Genomic DNA, 24,478 nt, shown 5'->3' with positions numbered 1-24,478 from the left:
CGGAAGGAATTCGGAAGGAAGGAAGGAAGGAAGGAATTCGGAAGGAAGGAATTCGGAAGGAATTCGGAAGGAATTCAGAAGGAAGGAAGGAAGGAATTCGGAAGGAAGGAAGGAATTCGGAAGGAAGGAAGGAAGGAAGGAAGGAAGGAAGGAAGGAAACATGGATTAGAGGGCTGTTTGCATTGGTTTGACTTGGCAATCTCAAAAAATTTGAAGAAAAGTTATGGGGCAGTTTCCACACTTACGGAGTATATTGCACTTAACATTTTTCAAAGCTGTCCTCCTGTTCTGAGGCAGAATTTATGGTAATGAAGAATAACTGTCTCTTCAGTCATGTTCCCCTCTTTTGCTTCATCTTACATGATTTCTTTTTCAACTAAAGATAATTCAAAGGTCACACAACTCTTTTCTGGGAATCATTGTGGACAAAACATGATGGAACAGAATGCTGAGTTTGTTTTATCATTCCAAAGAAACCACTTTTAAGATCTCAGTGACACTAAAATATTAAAATAAAATGAAATGGACTGCAAAGAGGCACACGGCATATACACACGAGAAGTCAACAGAAAAGAAGCTTGAAAAAATTTATTTAAGGCTATCATTTAATATCCTTAAAGCTTAGCCTTTTTATAACAAAGGTTTTAAGAGGGATATTCACTTCTCAGGCATTTGTAACTGCCAGCCCCTTATGAATTAAACATATAATTGGTGATTGAATAATTTGTGTGTAGAAGTAAATTTTTTAGAAAAATAATTTTATCCTTAAATATAAATGGAGTTACTTTAGTCCTAATAAATGGAAAATATGAAGTTATCGAACTTTCATAGTCTTAAAGCTGTTAAGAAAACCATCCCTTAGACAACAGGTTTTCCATATATAAACCTTTGGCAACACTAAACTATAGTACAATTATTTCCTGGCATGCAAGGTGACATAGCTTTGTTACACCAAATGTAAATGACAAAATACAGATTTCAGAATCTCTTAATAACTGGCAGTTGATGAAATGAAGATCTTCATTTATCCCTTTTTATTCTGCATTTTTACTGGTATTCTTCCAAAAGGTCTCTGGGGGGAAAAGAAAAGAAAAAAAGCAGCAGCAATTAGGAAATATTCTAAGTCTCCTAAGATTTATGAAATATGTGTGGAACATATTTTTTCTGTTTAAGAGTGAGCAGATGTTAGTTCCACAGACCTCTCAATGCCTATCTCTAATAACAGATTGAAAACAATTATTCCTAAAAGAAAAGTGTTTTACTAGCTTCTAATCGATTCTTTTCCTAAATTGTTTGTTTCAATGCTGAACTACAAACACAAAAATAGTAACATGCTAATAAAAACCGTATTTTAACTGTACCTTCTAAATTTTTTGAGACAATATTTGTTGTTTCAGATTTCCAAAATCAACTAGTCTTTTTGGGGGCTTCAGTAATGCAAAGGGGAAATCCAACATTTAAAAAAAATCTGGCCACTCACAAGTGTCTTGAGTTGGCATTTAATTATTTTTTAAATGCTTTGTTAATTTTAACAAACAATTCCCAACTATTAACCTGTTCGCAGAGCTCACTTAGAAAATGCTGCTTTGCCTACATACAGGCGAACTAAAGCAGGGTCTTAAACAGTCACCTGTCAGGAACACAGATTACAGCACTGTTCCCTAATGACAAGCTGCATTTTAAGGCAGTGTTTTGTATCACAGTCTTTAAAGAATAATCAATTTGATGTAATTATACCAATAAATATTTCTGATTTTATAATGTCCATGCAAAGCAAAGTTTTATTTTTCGATAATTTAATCTGACCTTATTTCTGGTAACAGTTGGTGGCAAAACTACACTCAAGTTAAATAGGAAACTATCAGAGAGGTTCAGCATTGATAAAAAAATTCAAATAACATTTGGAACAAGTTCCATTTAGTGTCTTACCCTTCTTCATCTGTCTGTAACAAAGTTTGCAACATAGTACAGATATATCACTAGCTAAGAGAAAAATTAGTAGTATTTTTCCTATGTGTGACAAATCCATTTTAAACACTGGTATTAAGAACAGTATAAAATTCAGGCACCTTTGGGTAACTTTTGTGTTAATTAGCCATTTTAGGAACTCTTTGGCAGCCATGTCATCAAGGACTTTGTTGATATCACTCGTGAAAGTGCCATCTGCATGTCTTCGACCCATTTCTTCGGCCACAAGAGCTTTTTCTGGGAAACTTCAAAGGTAAGAAATTATCAACCAATGTGCAGATCTAAATAAACAAACGATTTAAAAGGGCCTTATTACAGCGTTCTACTACACTGCATATTTCCTGCGATTTTAAGGAGTTAAGGGCTGAGCCTGATGTTAGGGCTCAGTACAGCACGACGCATGTCAGAACATCTCTTGAGGCATTATTTTCAAACCAGACAACTGCTCCTTCCAGTGAGCCTAAACTCCTCTCCAGCAGCTTTGAAAAAGCCATACATGCAAAAATATATCTCAGTCTGCAATGTCTATACCATGTAGACTAGGCATCAGTACCTTTACTAAGAATTGTTATTTAGGAAATACAACTGTTAAAATATTACAGTCAAATGTTCATACCTTTTTTTTTTTGTTTTATTTGGACTTAAGGCCTAGTTATTTCCTTAAAATTACATTGCATAAGAATTTAGATATCAGGAGCAGCAATTTTTTTTTTTTTGCAGGGGCATGGTTGAAATAGCTGTAAAGCACCTGTATAAAACGTATGTGCTTTTTTGATGTAAAAACATAGAATGTAGCATTTTATACTTGGAATCAGATCCTGATTCTTGTTCTATTCTTTTTTGACTGCTGGAAAACCAGTATGTCAAAGCCAGAGTTTGATTTAGAAAACTTTCCTCTCTTGTTTCATCCCACCAAATATAGGAAGATTTTAATGGGTTTCACTAAGGTGGGCTGAAGCTGAAGCACCCTGGGCCCTGGATCCAATGACAGGCAGACTGGCTGATTTCAAGGAAGGCTATATACAAGTAATACCAAATATTGGAAAGCAGAAGGGTTGTCTACAATTAATTGCCCATCTAGGTTTCTAAGTTCAACTGAGGTTGTGTTTCTCTCAAATGGATACAGAAATACCCTACTTCTGCTGATGAAAATAAAACATGACAGAAAAACAAATGGAAGTCTGAACATAACTAGGAAGGGGAACCAGCTTTTCTCTTCTCTATATAGCTGAACTAATTTATTTAACTCTGTTTTCTTCAGGAAATTGTCAATATTTACAAAAATTAGTTTTACCTATTTAGTCTTCCTTAACTACAACACACAATCTTGTCTTACAGATTGTATTTTATTATTATTATTTATTATTATATTTTATGTAATGCGAGAGACTTACATAGTACTTTACAGCTGGTAGAATATATACTCAGAGGATGAACTGAAATCCCTACCCCAAGGAGCTTACAGTCTAAAGGCACAAGTAAGTATGGTTAACAGGTGGGGAGTGGCAGCTGCATGGTGTAGCTCCTCACCATGCAGAGCTGGAAATAGATGAGCAGAAGGTGCCTGCAGGAGACTGAAGGTAATGCCATTCTAAGTGTAAGACCATCATGACAAAAGATGTAAAGTCATGAGGGAGTACATGAAGTGAATAGCTTAGAGAAATCTGCAAGGAGTATGCGGAGAACAAGATAGAAATGGAAGAAGTCATAGGTAGGTGAAGTCATTAGTGGAGCATTGTGTCCAGGGAACCGCGAACCATAGCAAAAGAATTAGAGGCATCTTAAAAAGGAAAATAAGTTATAGTCATAGCAAATGGTAGTTGTTATGGCAGCAGCAACTTGGGGAGACTCTGAGAAGCATGGGAAGAGGAAAAGAAGTTATTAGTTACTGCTGGGAATGATCATCAGCACATGGAGTACAGCTGATAACTGATAACAATGATAATATGGGAAAAATTTAATCTTGGAAATACTGCAGAGGAAAAGATTGACTTCAAAAGAAAAAAAGAGAAGGCAATTTAAGATGACTACCTTGAATAATCTCAATGATAGTTAAGGAGACTGTAAGCAATGTTATGTGAAGGGGGAAAGGTGGTAGAAGAGGAAGGTCTGGTTTAGTTTTAGATGTGTTGACCTTAAATAAAACTTGACCTTTTAGAATATAACAGCATACTGAACAGGTTTCAATCTGTATTTGAACTTAAAAATGTAAAGTGGTGGTCTATTATCCACAGAATATCTTCTAATACAAAAGAAAGCATGAAGTACAGCAAGAATGATCAAAAACACATCAAAGTTTCATCAGACATGATTTCTAACCCCAAACCAAGGCAAAATTTAATAATAGGAATGGATGGATTCTTACTCTCTTCTTCCTCGTCCATTCACTAACCAGGCGATGAACTCTTTGGCAGCTTGACCTTCCAAATAAGAGGTGATATCACTGGTGTAGGTGCCTTCAGCATGTCTCTCAAATTCAGCATGACGCTTGGAGATTGCATTGCTGAAAGAAGAGCAATACTGTAGGAGCAGACTGCATAAGAATTTAACTTTTTAACAATCTTTATTGATTTAAATTTCCTACTTGCCAGACTAGCATTTCTATAAGAGAGAGGGGTTCTTTTTGCTTCTCAAATTGGTCTTGATATATTTTTTCCTGATATATTTCAGTTCCAAAGCTATTGCCTGTACTATGCAATACAGTTTTGTGCAGAGATTCCCAAACTGGTTCTGAACAACTCAGTTCAGGTGTGGAAAGCAATTACAGCTGTATTGGAATGGTCTTTTGCTAGACTAATTAGCTATGACCAAGAAGCTGTATTGTATTATACAGACATGCTTTTTGGTACCCTTTGTTAGATATTCCTCTTATCTTCACCTCTATTTGCTGAGCCAAACTATTCAGACTTAATTCCTTTCAAATTTACATTTTGAGTTGTTTTATGAACACCCTTTTATTCATCACTCTGACCAAGTCATAATCTCAGAAAACTTTCAAGCCTGATCAACTCCATCTTGTTAAAGACATTTATCTTCTCCCTCCCTACACCTCACTGTGGTTCTTTCTCTGATATAACACAAAATTATGTTACACTGGCTCTTGGGAAGGCAAACTGCACTGAGAAGTAGGCATGTTATGGAATATTTTCCATGAACAAATTCCCTAGCATTTCTGTTTCAGAATTTGCTAATCTCTGCCCAAATCTAGCTCTTTCTATTATTTTTTCTTCTTGGGATGTCATCATTCCTCCTAATTTAGTACCATCTGCACTTTTCATCAGCAGTGCTAACTAGAGTTGTTTGGAGCATTTTTAATGAAACGTTAATTTTTTTTGAGATACGCTGTTTCAATGAAGCAGAAACATTATTACAAATTTGTTATTAATATTGACAGTGTGAACTCAAGGATCTTTGTGATCTGGGCTATCCTTTTTGGATTTTCTGACAAATGAAAGAATGAATGTAGGTATTTTAATCTGTTTTGCAAAACCACTTACTCAATTTCTTATTTATTTATTTAAAATTTCCAATCTATCTAACCCTTTCCCAAAACCACAGTCAAGAAACAGAATTCTGGCCTTCAGCAGGTCTTGTGTTCTCCTTTCTGTAATAAGTAGTTTATGTGACATGGGACTGAGAGCTGAGGGCTGAGCAGTGCATCATGTTTAATCAGCTCTCTGCAATTTTTCCTGGCCATCTTCCTTTCACTAATCTTCTCACTGATTTTTTATTCTTCAACATAATGTGTTTGGTTTTTTTTCTTCAGCCTTTTTCTATACTGATTTTCTTTTTATTTTATTCTCTGCTCTCCTTGATTACTTGAAATGTGCTTTCCTGAAACGTATTCTCATCCTGTTGCATTCCTTGCACCCACTGCATATAGCTATAGAACACAGGTACAGGAATAAAAACCATAGAGACATATCCTCCTTCTTTTTTACACCAGTAAACAGCTGGTGTGAAATAACGTACTTGATTGATATTTCTTTGATTGTGGTAACATTGTAAAGAATACTAGTTGTTTTCTTTCTTGTTTAACTGAAAATGAGCTCAGACTGGTTTCAAATAACAAGTTGTGACATATAGAATACCTTGAGAGCTGGTCAGGGACTTTGTCATTTTCTTTGTCCTCCTGTCCTTGTTGGCTGTAGTGAAATTGAACAATCATTAGATCATTATTACCAATACACTGCAGAGCCTGCATAAGCTTGTATTGGTTATTATTTAAGTATTATGGTAAACCCCCATGACTGACAGGTGAATATTATATTCATTGTATTTCAGACATATGAATTCAAATTAATACAATGTGTAGAAATTGTTACTTTATACTTTAAAGGCTTCCACAGAGATTTAGAAGCATTAACATAATAGATTTTTGGATTCTTTTTGGACAGATTTTCTCTAGAACACAAGACTGAAACACTTTTACATTATTCTTACTCTCAGCTTGGTAGCTTGAGTTTAATCAAAGCGTATTTGAAAAAAGATATGCCAACTTATATTGGTCATACGGGTTAATTATCCAGTGGTCAACAAAACTTAAACTTCAGCTCCCTTTTTAAAAATGAAACCTCAGGATTAGGCTATCCATAGATAGGAAAGTTTTGTTAAGGCCTATTGGCCCAGAACTGTACATTATGTTTATATATTTTATTCATATTGAACTTCATTCATTCACTGAGACAATGTACCCCGAAGAGGCTGAGACAGTTTTTTAGGTGGCATAACAGATACTACACTTTGATTTAACCAAATCATTTTGACTGATTTTGCATATGTTTCTCATTTCTAATAATATATTAATATTCTATTAATGGCTGGACTTAATGATCTTAGAGGTCCTTTCCAACCTAAATGATTCTACGATTGTATATATAAATTTTCCTCAAGTACTTTACTTATTTGAGGATTATCCATGGTCTGAGATGGGAAGCTGATACCAAGAAAGTGAATTGGCTGGATTTTTGGCTGTTTCTGTGCATGAAGATCTGTATCAATGTGACCAAAGAGCTTACCCATTTCTTTTAGTGCTCATTAACCATTGCACAAAGTCCTGAGCTCGTCTGGTGTCCAGGTACTTGGTGTAGTCACTGGTGAATGTGCCTTGTGAGTGACGTTTCACTTCATTCGGCTGTCTAGATTCATCTATTGGTTCAGAATGGGAAGCTTTGAATGATCTGTGAAAAGTTTAGACCTTGTAAATCGGCAGTGGTTACAGTACAGTCTACAAGTGCATGGATTTTTCTTTTAACAATACTATGTTTTACTCCCACAAAGTGAAAGCAAGTGGCATATTGATCACTATCTGTCTGGTAAAAGGAATCTGTATGGTAGATTGGATACTGCACAATTACTCACTCTTCTTGGATAAATAAGGTAGCTATTGTTTTAATACCCCAAATTGCTGTGCTATGCTTTGCAATATGAAAAATTTGTCAATTTTAGTGGTAGACTAAGAACTGCATAAAGCTATCTTTAAATTATAGTATGTTTGGCTTCAAAGTATAAGAAAACTAAGTTCAGGCCAAGTATTTGTAAAAGTTTGGTCTAAAGAATTTACCTTGATTTCTCCTCTGTATCCTGAAGAGGATTTTGCCAGCTGCCTTGAACTATCATTAAAAGGAGACCAGCAACAAAATAAATGCTTTTCATTTTCATTGCCTGTCAAAACAGAAATAAGGCAACAAAGAAAAATGTTATACTGTTTGCATATGTCTGAGTCAATTAGATCGAAAAGAGACATTCTTAATGCTGATCTAAACCTGAAGAAAGAGCCTGCTAGTTTGGGTTCCATGTCCAGTGGGTAACATTTTAGGGCCTTGGGTAGGCATTCAAAAGATGTAGTCTCTGTTCCAGTCTTTAGGCTGTAGTTTGTATTTTAGAACTCAAGGAGAGCTGAGAGCAACTGCATCCTCACTTTCTTTTGCAGTGTGAGGATAAAGGTCTGCTCTCTCCTTTTCTCTGTGTTCAGCTGATGGCAAGCACTAGATCTGTAATACAGTTCTATTGCAAAACTAGGGGTAGTGATGTGACTGCGATTTTTTCCCCAGCTCATTCACTAGAGAAAAAACAAAGCAAATCTTTGTCAAGAATACTGTCACATTAGCAGCTTCCCATTCTTTCTTTCTCACAGAAGTTGCAATGGGTTCACATCAGCAAAATGTCACTGGAAATAATTTCATCATGTACTTGGGCTGATACTTGTGTATCTGAAAAAGCCCTTCTGCCATCCATGGCATTTTCCTATGGAAGTTTATGGTGCAGTCTGAAAAACAAAGGGAGATAGGACACATGAGTGCCTTGAAGTAAAGTGGTAGCAAAGTAAGTCCCAGTCAAAAAACACCCTCCCCACTAAATGAAATCTGTGCCATACTCCTGTGGCTCTACTGCAGGAGTTACTTGTTGAAGTTCAATGATATATAAAATAAGGCAGTCTGAGTGAAAATATATATATTCTCTATTGTAATGCCTTGTCACAATAGTCTGAATTTAAATACACTATGGGGTGGAGGAAGCCTTAGAAAATTATGAGGGAACGATGTGTAGTGAAGGTGCAGATTACTCCATTTTGAGATGGAGAGGTGGCTCTGCGCTGAGCAATGCAAATGAGGGGGCTATATGAACACCTCTGAAAAGGTAATCTCTGGCATCAAAAATCTTACTGCTGTAGGGCTTCTACTCTGCCCCAGTTCTCTGCCCCTTCATAGCAGATTTTTTTTGAAACCTGTTTCTTCCATCTGTTTTAAAATTACTTATACTTGGAGATGCAAAGCTTGACTGTTGGCAGGCGTTTTACCAATGGTTAGGAAGAATCTATTGCTACTGGTACTTTGTGAGGCCTGATTTTTAAGAGAATCTCAATTAATAATATGAATATTTTACTAGAATACCTCAGTATCAGTATCAAAATACTTGAGGCAATCAAAATCTTAATCAAATATTGCTGAAACCCAGGAAAATAAATGTACAACTATAATATTTTCTGATGGATTTTACTATTAAGCAATGGGGTCAGTTTCCCTCTCTCCACCAAAAGCCACTACCAGTGTTGCTCATTTTTTCGTCAGTGTCTGGAGACTCGTTTCTGCCTTGTGCATTGTCCTGGTATATGAGATTTGACTCTCTCACTTGAACACACCCTGCTATAGTACCAACATATACCACGGTGGTCAGGTGGTCATGTAGTCAGTCTTATTAAAACCCTAACTATAGTACTGAAATCTGTTTTCACTGTTTCATTTGGAGCTGTAATTTGGTGGTGCAACACTGACATCCAATGTTTATCTCAAAGAATGCATAATTTCACATTTCATAGGCTTCTAGCAATGGAACAAAAGCTCTGCCTATTCTTTGGGAAATGACTCTGTTGTGGTCATTTCAAAATGGTGTGATTGACCCCTGTGGCAGCTGATATGGCTGTAAATGAATTAACCTGGACTTGGACACCAGATAAAGTCTGCCTGTTACACCACACGTAAGTAAATTTGCCCTGCTTAATAGTCCTAGCTTACAGCCATCTGTAGCTTTATTAAACGGCGATCCAGATTAGCCATAAACCCAAGTCACTGGGGCGGAATGAAATATCCAACACCAAAAGCTTTTCTTTCATACAAAACTTATTAAAAAATAGTTTAAAGTCGCTGTAGTCAGTAAAGAGATATTCAGTGATTTCAGTTTATCTTGGCTCTAACTCTAATGTCGCAGGCCTATAGAACTTTCAGATGTGAACAGTACCACTAGCCACTTTATTCCTTAGTATTAAGATTAAAGTTAAATGCATATTCAGCTTCTTTCTAAATTTTTCGGAATCAAAATAGGGAGATTATTAAAAAGAAAGATGTATAAATGCAGTTTTTGAAATTTATAACATTTTCAGGTAAGAGAATCCTTATTAATAAAGTAAGCTTTGTCAAAAACTATTAACCTTCTGTCATATATGTTCTTTAAAAAATTTAGAATCAGTTTTGTTTATTCAACATTTAGTACTTGCTATTGGTAAGTCAAACCAGCAACAGCAGTTCTTGACAAGTTAAATAAGATACAGTTTTAAAGGAAGAAATTGTAATTTTATTCTTGGTAACATAGACATGTTTTATAGAGAAAAAGAGATGATCAGAAAAATAGTATTTTCTTAGTTTATGCTAGCTAATCAATTAATTTCCCAATCAGAAGAAAGGTTTTATTTGCTCTAAGTTTTTTAGGTCACCAGTAGATACTGCTAAAAACCATGGAAACTTATTGTCAAGGTGCAGGAAAACTAAAGCTAATCTTACACAGAAAATTTTTATTCCTACGCATATTAGACTAATGAAAATATTTTCATTTCTTTCTGATCAAAAATGAAAGATTTAAGACATCTCAGTTTGAAGCACCAGAAATATGTAAGAAATATACCTCTCAAATCTTGATCAGATATTTATTTGAATATTATTTCCTTGACCAACTTGATTTTTCTAGTTTTCTAATATATTCTGCTACAGGTATCTTTTGTAGCTATGTACAATTTTAACTAGCATAATTTCACTGAGTTTTCAGAAAAAATCTTTCAAAAGTCACATTTGTATTTATTTCCAGTTTAAAAATGGAAATTATGAAGTGGTAAAAAAAGGAAATATTTTCATATGAACATGTATGAATGAATAAAATAAATTTCTGTTGACAGGAAACTGTCTGCAAATAGCAGTAATTTCTAGAAACAAATAAATTACTTTTTCAGGTAGGTGTATTTTACATCTAATTTACCTAACATGCCTTGTGGAAAGTTCTGTAAAATACAACAGTTCTAGTCTAAGGAATTCCATAGTAGGATGGAAGACTAAATTAAATTTTATACAATAATCACAATAACTATTGAAAGGCTTTAATTTTACTTCTGTGCTATAAAATTTCCTTTTCTGATCTTACAGTGATATGAAAATAATAGTTGCTTGAGACAAACTAATCTAAAAGTGGGGCAGTGGAGTGACAGTCTGTAGGGTGACAGTGACAATCTGTCTTGGACAGTTTGAAATCAGTGTCCACATAAACTCACTGAATTTGTTTCCATGCTTCTAACTTAATCCTCACTGATTCATATTTAGGCAGTATCTCTAAGGAGTGAATAATTTTAAACTCACATTAATTAAATATCTCTACAGAAGGTACTAAAGGAGATAAAAATATAAAAATCAATAATTGTGTATCTCATTTAAATTCTTACCACAATTCTTGTCTTTCATGTTCTCATGGCTATTCCTTCTTTCAATTAATTCTGCAACACAAACTGTTGATTTCCCTTTTTCGGATCATTCTTTGTTGAAGTAATCAATACATTAAAAGATTTAAATGATGATGTCATTGACTCCAAATAACAGTGAGTATAACCTCAGAAGAAAACACCAATTTGCTGAAAGATCCACACCTCTATTGCAAACTTTGGGCAACACAATGCAGATAATGCACTCGGCTTTCTCAAATAAATAACTGGTAGTTCATATAAATCTTACCTTATTATACTTGGAAGTAATACGTGGCAGTTGCAGAAAGAGCTACTCTCTCTTCTGCAACTATGGCAAGCCTTGAAGATCCTGAGCTCTGCCTAGCTGCCTCTTTTGCACAGACTTATATATATACTGTTCAGCTCTAGTAAGCATTACAGGAGTGCATCATTGCTGACAGTTTCCTTATTCAACTTAAAAAAAAAAGTCATCGTATTTGCTATTCATTTCATTTGATAATTTTACAAGCAATTTCACACATTCATTCTGCTTACTTTATGACATCAATGCTAACATAGATTTGCAAAAGGAGTGAGGTAGCAACGTCCAAAGAAGTAAATATCAAACAGAAGGGCATTAACTTGACAAACAGTGGGCAAAAGGTACCTGGGATCAAGGCAGCAATTTCTCCAATTTCTGATTTGCCACATTTAACATTTAGAATCCTGATTCTGTTAACATCAATAGAATTGTTTCCATTTATCAATTTTAAATCAGGGTTTATAAACTTAACCCATTGTTAAAAATAACCAGCACAACTTCCCCAAAGCCCTTGAATGATTCTTCAAGTAATCTTGTGCCAATATAATGAATATGAAGAGATGTGAAATACTGCACTGATGGCTACCCACTATGCAATGCCTAGCACAGGTGAAATTTAAAAAAAATGTTTTGATCAGCCTTAGATGTAAAATTCCCACTTTGCAAATACTACTGTAAGAAAATTCATACTCACTTGAGAACTATATGCCAAACATTCACTATAAATTGAGTTTAACACAGTGCTCACCTTTCAATTCCCTACAAGAAAAAAAATTAAACAAAATATTGATATTTATACTAGTGCCTGTTCTATGCAACTATTGTTCAATATTGGAGACAAATTCATAGCTGTGGTGGGGCAGCACTGCCAAAGAAAGCCATGTTCAGCCAGCCAGTGACAACACAGAGACTGAGACAGGTAGGGGAGATAGGTAGGAGGAAGGTTCTGGAATCACAGTAGACACCTCACTAAATGTTAAGGACAGCCTGTACTCCAGTCTGGAGTGGCTCATGGTCTGGCTTGTGGTACAAGGCACATATTACAACAAACCTTCTTATTTCCCTTAGTACTGCTCCTCCAAGCCAGCAAAGAATATGCTTCAGTGAGGTAATTGTCTGCTGACTGACCACAGCCAGAATTGGCATAGCACATAAGATACAACTGAGGTAGTGTATAAACTTAATAACCACATTAGAGTGGCAAAAAAAATTTACTGGATCCTTCCTAGAGCTCTATCCTAAATACCTGGCTGTATTTAGTACCACAGTAGGGGTTCAGGGAAACGTTAAGTCTCACTACACAGTCGTCATCATCAAATTTAATATTTTTGAGTATAATTTTTCTGTGCTATTGGATCCATCTGCTGAGATTTATGGTTTATTTTTTTCATTTTTAGTCCTCGGGGCGGGCCACCTAGCCGCTCCTGCAGAGGCCACCAGCGCGTCCTGCAGTACCCGGGCAATGCAGCAGATGGGGATCAAAGGGCCCTTTCCACCGCTTCTGCACCAGGAGGACACGCACACACTTGACATGGATTGCTGCAATCATCTCTCTACATGCTGAGTTAAAGATACTTTGGAACAAAGCAATACAGAATGTGAGACAGTATTCTCTCCTCCAGGAAACAGTTAGTTTTTCTCTTTTTGTTTAGCTCAGTTTATTTTCTTGTGTCATATAAAGTTCCTTGTTTACAGTAGGATGATTCCAGAAAAAAAATGAGACAGAGCACCTTAGTGCACCTGGTTGGGAAGGCTGTTACAGAGCTGTATCATCTAGAAGGTCATCTGGCATCTAGAAGGTGACTGGTTATTTGTTTTTCAAATGGTACACAGAAAATAAAATGTATGGGAAAGAGGTGAACTGCCATCAAGAAACATGCAACCCTCAGTTGCCATAGCTAACTAAGTCTATGCTATATATTTCAGGAGCACAGCAAACGAGTTTGCTCAAAAAACAAAAGCGGAAAACAAACAAAAGCGGAAAATTATATCAAGTGTATGAAACATGCATATGTACCCAGGTTTGTTCCTCTCACATTTTAGAATACACCGGTTAGTTTGCACCTCTTGGCAAAAATCAAGGGCAACTCTCATCTAGATCGTTGCTCTCAAATGAGACAATACTTTGAACCAGACTAAGAGACAGAACCTGAAAGTGGCCTGCCTTCAGGAAATTTTCATGTTTCTCATGATTCACCTGGAGTTGTTGGGTTCACTGTATCTGGAGTTTTTCAAAGTTTTCTGCACCATTGTCTGATTAAAATTGTCAAGATTTGAACATTTTAATGAATTAGGAACTCGCTGACTTTTGACAGTAAGAAATAAAAAAATACTCATCAAATGCTTTCAAAAAAGTGACCTCCCCAAATTCTCCTGTGTATTTCTTCATTACATATTTATTACTATTGTACTATTATCCATTACATGTCTAAAGGGAGGAGGATGTATCTTGGGGTATGACTACAGGCCCACACGCTTTACTTTCTTATATTATACAGAAAGCATTCTCTCCTAACTGTGTCAGCTGTGAGTTCAGAGGGCTGGGCTCTGCAGCCCCTCTCGTTTTGCTACCTTTCTTACATCATAACCACCTGAAAGAGAATTCCCCTACTGAGAATGGGAACCAGTATGTGTGAACACATGCACACATAAAACACCATGTTACGTCCATAAATGCGTACTTGTACATAACACACACAATGTGTGCCTATGTACATATACAACTCCGTGGCTACCCTTTGGGAAGCAAGAATGGCCTTCCCAAATGGAGGGTTAGTTTAGGGTCTCTCAGCCCTTCCACAACATGCAGCTCCATGCTCCCTGCCACGGATGCTGAGTGGTTTGTACCTCAGGAGTGACAGCCATTGTAACTGTGCTGTAGCCCACACTGCTCGCATAAGTTGGAATCGCTCCACTGCAAGCCAATGGAGCTGCATCAATTTGCGCAAGTAGAAGAGCTAGCCAAATATGTACCAGTTATTTTACATTCTGAGAAGACAATGTTCATAATTGAAAGTAATACCAAATGCTCTTAGCAAATACTATGAATTATTCAGATTAAATATAGAGCCTTCAAACGACTCTATAAAATGTTCTAAACAGCTGTGCCTTGTAATTGGAACTGACTGACAAACTGGAAAGTATTGAATGTAGTCTGAATTGGACTTGATATCTGAGTAAAATGAGTATAACACTAACCATATTCTGGAACCTGGCTGTTTTTCTGCTAAATTCCTCTTCAGGCCTTTTCTTCTTTGCAGCTGCAATAATCCCAAGTGAAGCAAAGCATGTAGCTCCGTGTTTGAAGTATAAGGATTGCAGGTTCTTTCATGTGTTCAGTTCACACAGCACGAATGAGGTAGACGATGAAAACAGGTTTGGAGTGGAATCAGTGACTGTCTACTATTTATGTACACTTCAGCTCCTAGAATAAAGCAATTTTTACTTTTCAGCTCTAGTTTCAATTTGTAAAAGCTAGAAAGGATTCACAGTGGAAACTGACTTGTAAACAACTGTATTTGTGGCTATTTATCAAGGGCCTGTCTACTTAATTCAGAACAACTACATCCTATCTTCAGAGGCCTGAATACCTTGTTTAGATGACAGGTATTTGAAGACTAATGTTTCATTGTCTGAAGTGGTATATTTGAGTATCTGAAGTGTGAGAGTGTTATTCAAAAGAGAAAGGAACAGAAAGTGCTCAGCATTTTTTTGAAAACCAGATCTTCTAAAACATTTGAAAGTGGGAAACAAAACTTTGAGGATGTTCACTCTTGTCATAAGAGCTTAGGTTAATTCAAATTGTGTCCTGGTGTTGGCTCTTACACACCATGTTCTCTGTTTGCAGTATAGTTATATATACTTTTTATTCACATACTTCGTTAGCTTCAGCTTGATACCTCAGGACAAGCCCTTTCAACTTGAACTTTTGAAGATCTGTTACAAAAGAGCCTATCCTGTAGCCTCTTTAGGCTCTTCCCTTCAGTTAAAGTGGAATGGGGCAAATAACTGTCCGGTGAATGTTTGGGGTAATGCTTATAACATGGATTGTGTTTGTAAACAAGGCAGAATGGAACATGTTCTCTTTCTAGAGAAGAAAAAGCTTGGGAGAATCTTATCACTGTATATAAATATCTGAAGGGATGGTCCAAAAAAGACAGCCAGCCTTTTTTTTTTGGTGCCCAGTGACAGAACAAGAGGCAACCAGCACAAACTGAAACCCAGAATGTTCTGTCCAAGCATAAGGAAGAACTTGTTTACTATGAGGGTGACAAAGCACTGGCAGCAGTGGCCGAGAGAGGTTGTAGAGTGTCCAGAAGGCTTTTAGATATTAAAAAGCCATCTGGACAAAGTCCTGGGCTACAGGATGTAGGTAGCCCTGTGTGAACAGGGAAGTGGGATAAGTAGACCTCCCAAGTTCCCTTCCAACCCCAACCATTCTGCAATTCTGTTATAGTGTGGGGGTAGGTTTGCAGTGCTCTGCACCATTTCTAGTGATTGACTGTGATGTTACCTGTTATAAGCACAGGACAGCCAGTAATCTGATGTTGGATGTATTTTTAAGAGGATTTTTTTTGACACTCACAGCATCCTAGGACATTTTCTCCTAGGTCATCAAAACACGTGGTTGCTCAATCATAAAGCTTTCAGGTTAGACATTATTTCAGCAACTCAGTGTAAATGTCATACTCTGCTGGAGACATATTCCCATTCTTTGGCAAGAACACTGTGTAAGGCAGAGAAATAAATAACATGAAAAACAATGACGGAACAATGATGGCAGAAAACTGCACTTATTTTAAAAATTTTTTTTCCCCATAACTGCTACCTACAAGCCAGAGTAGATGGTGGACAGTTTGGAAGATATGTACTCTGGTTGCCTTAGGAAACAAACAGACCTCAGGGCAGATTCATAATGAAATATCTAATGCACCCCTTGTGAAAGAGATACCTTCTGTTATTTTGTTTGGCAGATTTTCCTGAAATGTCCCTTATTTCAAATACTTTCAAAAGCTTCAGACAACAGACTCGTGGGCAGGGTGTGAACAACACATTGCATCATTTTATTACTTAGAGTACCAACAACAGGCCAATCTATCTGCCCAAATTTCCAGAACTTAGAGGATTTTCAAAAGAATAAATAAAATAAAGGTGCAGAAATTGAAAGTGACCTTAATATATTGATATTTATGTCAGATTGATACCATGCTTTTTTGGAAAATACTCTAGGTTCTCACTGACATATTCAGGTATCTTAAACTTTTAAGCATCTGGGATAAGAGCTTGATTTTTCTCTCTTTCACCACAATGTTGCAATGATTTCCTTGGTGTTGTATCCATATAAAAAATTGAGAGTTAAATCTCAGTATTTCAACTGAATTGTATTCCTTATTTGCAAGATAACCACATTTCTGAGACTAGTGTTGTGTGCAGCAAATGCACATAGGACCATATAATCAACATCTAATTAGGCCCACTTCATGTTAAATTTTCTTAATGTTAACTTTCTTAGAGATACAATTTTTTCCTTTAGCCATTATAGCAGTTGAATTTTAATTACATTACCAACAAAAAGCTCATTAACGTCACGTAATTGGCAGCATTTCCAAAAAAACCTGAACTAATTGAGTATTTTCTGAAGAGTTCCCATCAAAGTATAATTTAACCATTACAAACAGCTTGGCAACTACATTTACATAAAGATGTATCTAAGGAATGTTCTCATGTGTGGAAAATCAGATTTGATATTGCCATTAACAAACGAAGGAAGCTGTTACATAGCAAATCACTTCCACATTTTAATTATTTTGGCCAAACCCCATGTTTTTGTCAAGAAAGTCAAATGAAAACCCTTGCTTTTCGACAAAAAACCAGCAACTGGTCTCTGACTGAGAGTTTTGAAGCAACTTGCTTTGTGGGAAGTCAACACAATCTATTTCAGGTTATTTTGTACTCTCAACAGCTAACAGCAAAGATGAGATATTGTGTCAGAAAGACCATGGTTCTTATGCAGTAGACTAATTCAGAAATTTTCAAACACATCATCAAGGAATTTTTTCATCTACAATGGATCTCTTGCCAATTATCTTGTTAATATTCTTATATTATGATGGGACTGGTTTAATTACTAATCAAAAGAATACAAGTATTCCAATCATTATTAGCTTCTAGCAATTTTAAAAGACTCCCTAGAATAGTTTCTCTAGAAACAAAGCAAAGAAAGCTTGCACAATCCTTTGATCCTTCCCCTCCAGTCTGGGATGAATGACACTGAGATCAATTTGAATGCTGAGGTGATAATTAGAAATTAAAAACGGGTCAATATGGCTCACATACTTTGAATACAGGTAAAAAAGCCACTGATATATAATAGCTATCATGAATGTCCTGCTTTCATGCTTAAACCCGAACACTGAGAGTTTTGCAGAATCAAGGTTTCAAATAAGAGTTGAATAAAATTTGAACTAATCATTCAGTACTCTTTAATAAGTGTTAAATACTGTGTGTTCCTATCCCTGCTTGGATTCTTTACAAGAAGTTGGAAATAAATTTTGAGAAACTGGATCTTGTTAGGATGCTTGCACTGCTTCCTTTGTCCTTTCCCATTTTACAGTTCTAGTTAACAAATGCAATCATATTAATCTGACAGTGTGCACTTGCAATGAACCACCTTTTGTGGACTGCAGAATGTAAGTTTAAGCAAGTTGGCAATAGATGCACAAGACCTTTTACATTCCGATTTATTTTTTTCTGTCAAACAGATATCAAATGTGTCAAAACATTTGTTACCATAACATTTGCTAATATATAATATCAAAAGTGGATGTAAACATCAAGTTTAAAATTTCAAAGTTCCTGTGATCAATTCACCTGAAAGCTATACAACTTGGGCACTGCTATCATTTCATTCTCCCAGAGATGTCTCAGATGCCTTAGTGTGATCTGAGCAGCCTACTTATTCTGACAAAGAAAAACACTGTTTGAGGAAGTGGGTCATATGTGTGTAGAGATGTTTGCTGGAAAGGCCTGGAATTCCATGGTTCTGATCAGTATACCACTGAAAGAAAAAAACAAAAACAAAACATAAACTCCTTATGTTATGTTTTCAATTCTGCAAGAGTTAAACAATACAGAAAATGTATTTCATTGCCATATAGAAGAAAGTGGATGGCTCAAGAAAACAGAGGAACTTGATGATTCCTTAATATATTAATATTCTTGCTGGAAAAAGTTTCTAAGCCTTCTGTTACTTAAGAGTAAGCAGTACTGCCTCAGTACTTACAAGCCAGTTGTATCAAGTCAGACAAAAGAGCCTTGAGATGCTATTAGGGAGGAAATACTCTTGACCTGCTCCATGGCCTGGGCAATAGGGGTAAGAGTCTTTCTTAGGAATGAATACTGGGCTCTAAGCAACAAAATTTCAGCTAAATGTTGTTTGAATTCTATTCAAAACATCCTGCATTGCACCAGGGCCATGAACCTTGTAAATGGTGTACTGGAAATAAAACACACATATGAATTATGCTAACTCAGAAGTATCTGCCATTCCACAGTTGCTGAACCAGAATGACTACAATTGCACACAGTATTCCAGATACTTAAGAAATAACCCAGATTTGCTAAATATCAATGAAGGAGGCAGAAAATGTGTAATACACAAAAGGGCCTACAAATCCTTGTGATCCCTTTTTGGGGAGTTCATGGCCCTGCAAAACCAGACTTGGGCAGAAGGCCAGGATGTTTGATAACTTTGGTTATTAGCCCCGGGAAAAACAGTTTGGAAGCAGAAGTTAGCATATAATTTGGAACTACATTTCCCCTGTTTATTTCTCCTTTATATTCTGCAACCTCTTGCCTATATGTTTCTCTCTTTGCCTGGACCTGCTATCCCATATAAGTTTTTCAGAGAACTTTTTTTGCTGATTCTGGATATACTATTTGAATACCTTACACCCTTTTTGCTTGTTTCACTTCGCGCTTGTGGCAGGCAAGTTCAATTCAAGATAGAGTCTACCACAACCAGTGACAATTTGGCTCCAGAAGCCAGCTCTTTCATCTTCCTCTTTTACTAGGTATCAAAAACACTCATAAGGAGGCTAGATTCTTATTCTTCTCCCTGGCTCATTTTAAAAGCCTCCAAGTTATTCTCGACAAGAGGAAAATCCTGCTAGCATCCAAAGGGCAAGGGGAAAAAAAAAGAGCAGGCAAATCCTTTGAGGAAGAAATTGAGAAGTTATTTATGAAGAATAACAAATGCACTAGCAATTGCCAAATTTTGAAGCATGTTCAGTTGAACAGAGTTGTTAAAAACTGCCAGATATCTGATAAGCTTATTGATAAAGTTACAAACCACTTTTCAAAATAAAAATTAGTCTATTATTTACCATTGCCTGGAAATCCACCTGTGCATTAACCAGAGCTTTTGCAATTTGTGCTGAGTTCTGAAAATGTACATTATCTAAAAAATGAAAAAAGAGATTGTCTGTTGAAACATGTTAATACCACAAAAGCATAAAGTTATAGTGCATTTAGCTGTGTCCACTAATTATCAAGAGACACAGTTGACTTTAGTAAGAATGAGCAAGCATCTTATGATAGGTCATATGGAAATCTACCAAAGATCTAAGTCCTGACCCAATCAAAGATAGATGCTTAATGTTTTTCAAACAAAGTGATTCTGGCTCTATGTTTGTTTTGCCATTTGCAAACCTCACCATCTGCTGTTCCATGGATGAGAAGATACTCTACGTTTTGGAAATTCTTTGCTCTTGCCATCACAGTTGAATTCTGTTGAGAGGAAAAAAGAACAGTTCAGCAACTTCAATTTAAACCACTCATTCACAGTGCTGAAAGGCTTTCATTACCTAGTAGAAAAACAATCAAACAGTTGAACTGACATGACAGCAATGACTTCGTATCAATCTGAGATTACAATAGAAGCCTTGTATATGGCTGTATATGTATATATATATCAGCCTCTACAGAGGGATCTGAACAAGCTGGATCAATGAGTCAAAGCAAATTGTCTGAGGTTCGACACGGCAAAGTGCCAAGTCCTTCTCTTGGGATACAACCACCACATGCAGCACTAGGGGCCATGTGGAAGGGTGGTTGAAAAGATCTCTGGTGGAAAAGGACCTGTTGGTGTTGGTTGACAACAGCTGAACATGAGCCAGTGCACGCCCAGGTGGCCAAAAGGCCAGTGGCATCCTGGCCTGTACCAAAAGTAGTGTGGCCAGCAAGACCAGAGAAGTGATCATCGCCCTGTGCTGGCCACTGGTGAGGCCACACTTCTAATCCTGTGTTTAGTTCTGGGCCCCTCACTACGAGAAAGACATCGAGGTGCTGGAGTGTGTCCTGAGAAGGGCAACAGAGATGGGGGAGGGCCTAGAGACTGAGTCCTGTGTGGAATGACTGAGGGTGTTTAGCATGGAGAAAAGGAGGCTCAGGAGGGAGCTTAACATTCTCTACAACTCCCTGAAAGTAGGTTGTAGCCAGCTGGGGGTCAGCCCCTTCTCCCAGGCAACAATCAACAACACCAGAGGAAATGGCCTGAAATTGTGCCAGAGGAGTTTAGACCGGATATGAGGAAAATTTTCTTCATGGGAAAGGGTTGTCAAGCATTGGAACAAGCTTCCCAGGGCAGTGGTTGAATCACCATCTGGGAAGGTATTTAAAAGACGTGTAGATGTGGCACCTGGGGACATGGTTTAGTGGCAGACTTGGCTGTGTTAGGTTAATGGCTGGACTTGATGATCTCAGAAGTCTTTTCCAAACTAAATGATTCTGTGCATCTGTGATCTGTGACTTTGGCTTCAGGACAGGAATACCTACAAATAAGTACTGTTTTTTTCTTACATCATTTGTATGTGTTATGAAAAACACTAGCAGGAGAAAGAATATTAATCTGCGCCATATTGATGATGTCTGTCCATAGAAGATCCCTGTGCAAGCTTGGCTTGCAGCAGGTAGCTCTCTGTGCTGTCAAAAATGTCTCTACACTATCAGAAACAGATTTGATATTTAGTGTCTTTTCTAAGGGCCAAGTCATACAAAGAACAGCACTAGTCACGTCATTCCCAGAATGCTCTAATTCCCGGCTACACAGACAGCTCTACCAGAGCTGTTTGGTATTGAGCATTTCTGTTCTTTGAGTTGGGATGGAAATACGTACTGAGAACACAATTCAAATCTTTAACAGGAGTCTTTCCACTAAGTTCTTTGGATGTTAATTCAGGCCTCTCTGTATCCAGAGCTGGTGTATGTGCTGCTAGAGGAAACTACAGACTTCCTATCAATGTGAAGAAAAGAATGGCAACCTGTTCCAGGTAGGGGAAGCTGCTCTGATAATTTAGTATGCTTATGATCTTACCATCAGAGAGCTAAATTCGCGTGAAGCAGTTTGCATATTACAGCTAACAGTACCAACCAAAACCTTATCAACATCAACATTTTAATCCCTCTCAGTTGAGTTCTTTTCTAGGCTAATGGTTTGCACTGGCAGAACAGTCTGACTTATCCAAGTAAGAAAAGAAGGACTTCCATTTAGCATTTTTTGGATTTATAAATACAAACCCACAATTAATTATGTAGACAAGAATTTCATGGCAGTAGCTTAGCTACAGCAGATCTGTACCATGAGAGCTGGTGGGCCACTTTCTTTCTTCACTGTTCCACTTATCCATGGAAGTGTGATTCAAATTTAAGGCAGGTCAGCACAGAAACAGAATTCTCACCTTGTAGTGCTCAAGATTATCAGACTTTATAGGAAGACCCATAAATCGTTCTGTGTAGATCGATGCTGAAATTAAAGAAAAAAAAAGGTGTAGATAAAGAAAGTGCAGATATTTTGTGGCTTCAGTGACACATAGGAAATAAATGATGTGTAACTCTGTCTGTTCTGCTTGGTTTCCCCATAATACACCAAATTTAAGCATATTTTAAAAATCAGCTATGAAGGATAATTATTTACTGTTTTCCATCTTCAAAGAAATAGTGGTTTTATACTCATCTATAGGTTTTGTGGATAAAGGTAATTAATTGATACTGCTTTACGCTGTTGAGTTGAACTCCAGAAGTCAGTTGAATGAGGCAATGAGCCAATAAAGGCGCACGGTGGAAAGATGACACAGACTAATTCTAACACCTTAAAAACAGGAGCCGAGGATTTGTATGTGTATAAACAGTAAATATGGATATGCATGTTGTCCTCTTCCTATTGAATGTATATATGCAGCAACCAGGGAGAATAGGAAAGGATACAGGCATGAACTGAAAAGGTGGCCCATTGCTGTTCAGGTCTCTGTTCAATTCCTTTTTCTAACTATAACAAAGACTGGTAACAGATTTGACAAAATAAATGTGAATAACTGAACAGTATCCATCACCAAGAAATCAGTAGAAACATCTCTCTTTGAGCTGCCTCGGTATTTGTACTTTAACTGGGAGCTGTTATGAAAATTGATGGAAAACTGACACAGCAGCTGTTACTACCAGAAAAATACTTTCTTTATGACCTTGCCTTGAAAGAGTAACTGACACATATTCAGCAGTCAAGCTGCAGGATTACAAGAATTTTATTTATTTATCGGAGTCAGGGCTTTCTGACAAAGAAGAGCTGTCATCTTTCCCTCTCAAAAGTCAGGTGATGGTCATTGTAATCATTAAGGAATTAGGATTGTCTACCTTGCCCAGTTTGATACACTGTATTAGAAAAATTTTGTTAAAAAACAGAAATGAGAATCCTCCCAGGAAAAGAAAATGAATCAATATACTCTTGTTCCCATGGTTCATTATGTATCATAAACCTGTGCTACCACTGAGAGCTAAAGATATGTACTGTGTCTCCCAGATCAGCCAAGCAAGGCGTCTGAAGATAATTTATAATAAACTAAGTACCAAAAAAATTTAAGTAGCCTATCTTTTATCAAAATCCTTTATCATTCCATGAAAACAGAAAATGTGCAATATCTGTTGTCAACACAGTGTCAAACAACCATATTGGCCTTAAGTTTTCAATAAAATAGACTTTTTCAGAATGGCTGGCATTTCTACAGTATTCTGAGCCAATTTTTCCACTCACTTCTACCAGTATAGCTACAACAAGTCCACAGAGGTCAGCTGAATTGCATTATAATGACTAAGTGGAATATTCAGCTTGTCAATTATTGAAGAAGGAAAACCAGATGAATTTAAATAAATTTTAATAAAACAGTCACAGATATAATTCTTTTAACTATACCTTGTCCCTGAATGGAATTTTCCTTTCCATCTTATAACTGTTCAGCTGTTATGAACTCTGACTCAAAATGGAGGGGGATGGGACAGCTTCTGACAAAAGATTATGGTCCAGAATCTCATCTGTGCATCTGAAAGAGGGTTGGACAGAATTCAGAAGCTCTAGGGGCCAGTACATCCTCTGACATATTGATACTACTCAGAGACTCAAGGATGTAACATCCTGTAGTTTTGCCCCTAACACAGTTCACCCTAATGTTAGCATGATCTGTTTGCCAAAACTTATGACTCATGACTTCCTTCTGTTTCCTTCCTTCCTTAGTGGAGGTACATTTGCCTGTTTGGATCTTATAGTGTTTTCAGCAAGATTCTTTAATTGCCTCCTGAAAATTCAGCTGACATAAAGGTTGCAATGGTGCAGGTCTAATCTACTTCAACTTAAAAACTTCATTTGAATTGTAATACTGGGAAAAATTTTTATTACCTGTCTTTTATTAAGGCACTTTTGCAAAATCAGTGCTTTATGCCTGCATTCTGGAAATAATTTTGTGATCATGAGTAAAAATGTCTTAAAATATCTTGATGCCAGTGAAAACATGAAGACTATGCTTCCTGTGTCATACAAATATTTTCCCCTTTGTTTGCAAAACACCATAAATACAAGGAATGTCTGTGCTAGCAGTCAGGGAAGGAATCTTTCCCATTTAACCAAAAAACTTTCTCATAACCAAGACTTCTTAGAAAACGACCAT

The 24,478-nt window shown here is 36.7% G+C and overlaps 2 protein-coding genes across 4 annotated transcripts in view; both read right to left on the bottom strand.

The window, feature by feature from the left end:
- Window positions 1-573: 573 nt before the first annotated feature.
- Window positions 574-16,427, bottom strand: GCG (glucagon). 2 transcript variants are annotated; one of them, XM_048309708.1, is made up of 7 exons: window positions 14,688-16,427; window positions 7,532-7,632; window positions 6,987-7,148; window positions 6,060-6,113; window positions 4,334-4,471; window positions 2,070-2,213; window positions 574-1,072 (listed from the first exon to the last, which is right to left on the bottom strand). In XM_048309708.1, exons 1-7 carry the CDS (start codon window positions 14,688-14,690, stop codon window positions 1,048-1,050), a joined length of 627 nt encoding a protein of 208 aa, XP_048165665.1. In that variant the 5' UTR covers window positions 14,691-16,427; the 3' UTR covers window positions 574-1,047. The 2 variants fall into 2 exon arrangements, with proteins under 2 accessions (XP_048165665.1, XP_048165666.1); XM_048309709.1 differs by lacking the exon at window positions 14,688-16,427 and adding an exon at window positions 11,457-11,928.
- Window positions 16,428-18,212: 1,785 nt separating this feature from the next.
- LOC125328678 (fibroblast activation protein alpha) overlaps window positions 18,213-24,478 on the bottom strand; it is a 37,433-nt gene continuing 31,167 nt past the window's right edge. For both annotated transcript variants that reach the window (XM_048309707.1, XM_048309706.1), the window contains exons 23-26: window positions 22,226-22,290; window positions 20,204-20,276; window positions 19,874-19,947; window positions 18,213-18,546 (exon numbers count right to left, since the gene is read on the bottom strand). In XM_048309707.1, the coding sequence (XP_048165664.1) occupies window positions 18,445-18,546; window positions 19,874-19,947; window positions 20,204-20,276; window positions 22,226-22,290 (314 nt within the window). In that variant the 3' untranslated portion in view covers window positions 18,213-18,444. The remainder of the gene's footprint in view (window positions 18,547-19,873; window positions 19,948-20,203; window positions 20,277-22,225; window positions 22,291-24,478) is intronic.

This window comes from Corvus hawaiiensis, chromosome 7, assembly GCF_020740725.1.
Source record: "Corvus hawaiiensis isolate bCorHaw1 chromosome 7, bCorHaw1.pri.cur, whole genome shotgun sequence".
Lineage (NCBI taxonomy): Eukaryota > Metazoa > Chordata > Aves > Passeriformes > Corvidae > Corvus > Corvus hawaiiensis.
Note: the sequence above shows the minus strand (reverse complement) of the source record. Positions and strands in the feature narration are given on the sequence as shown.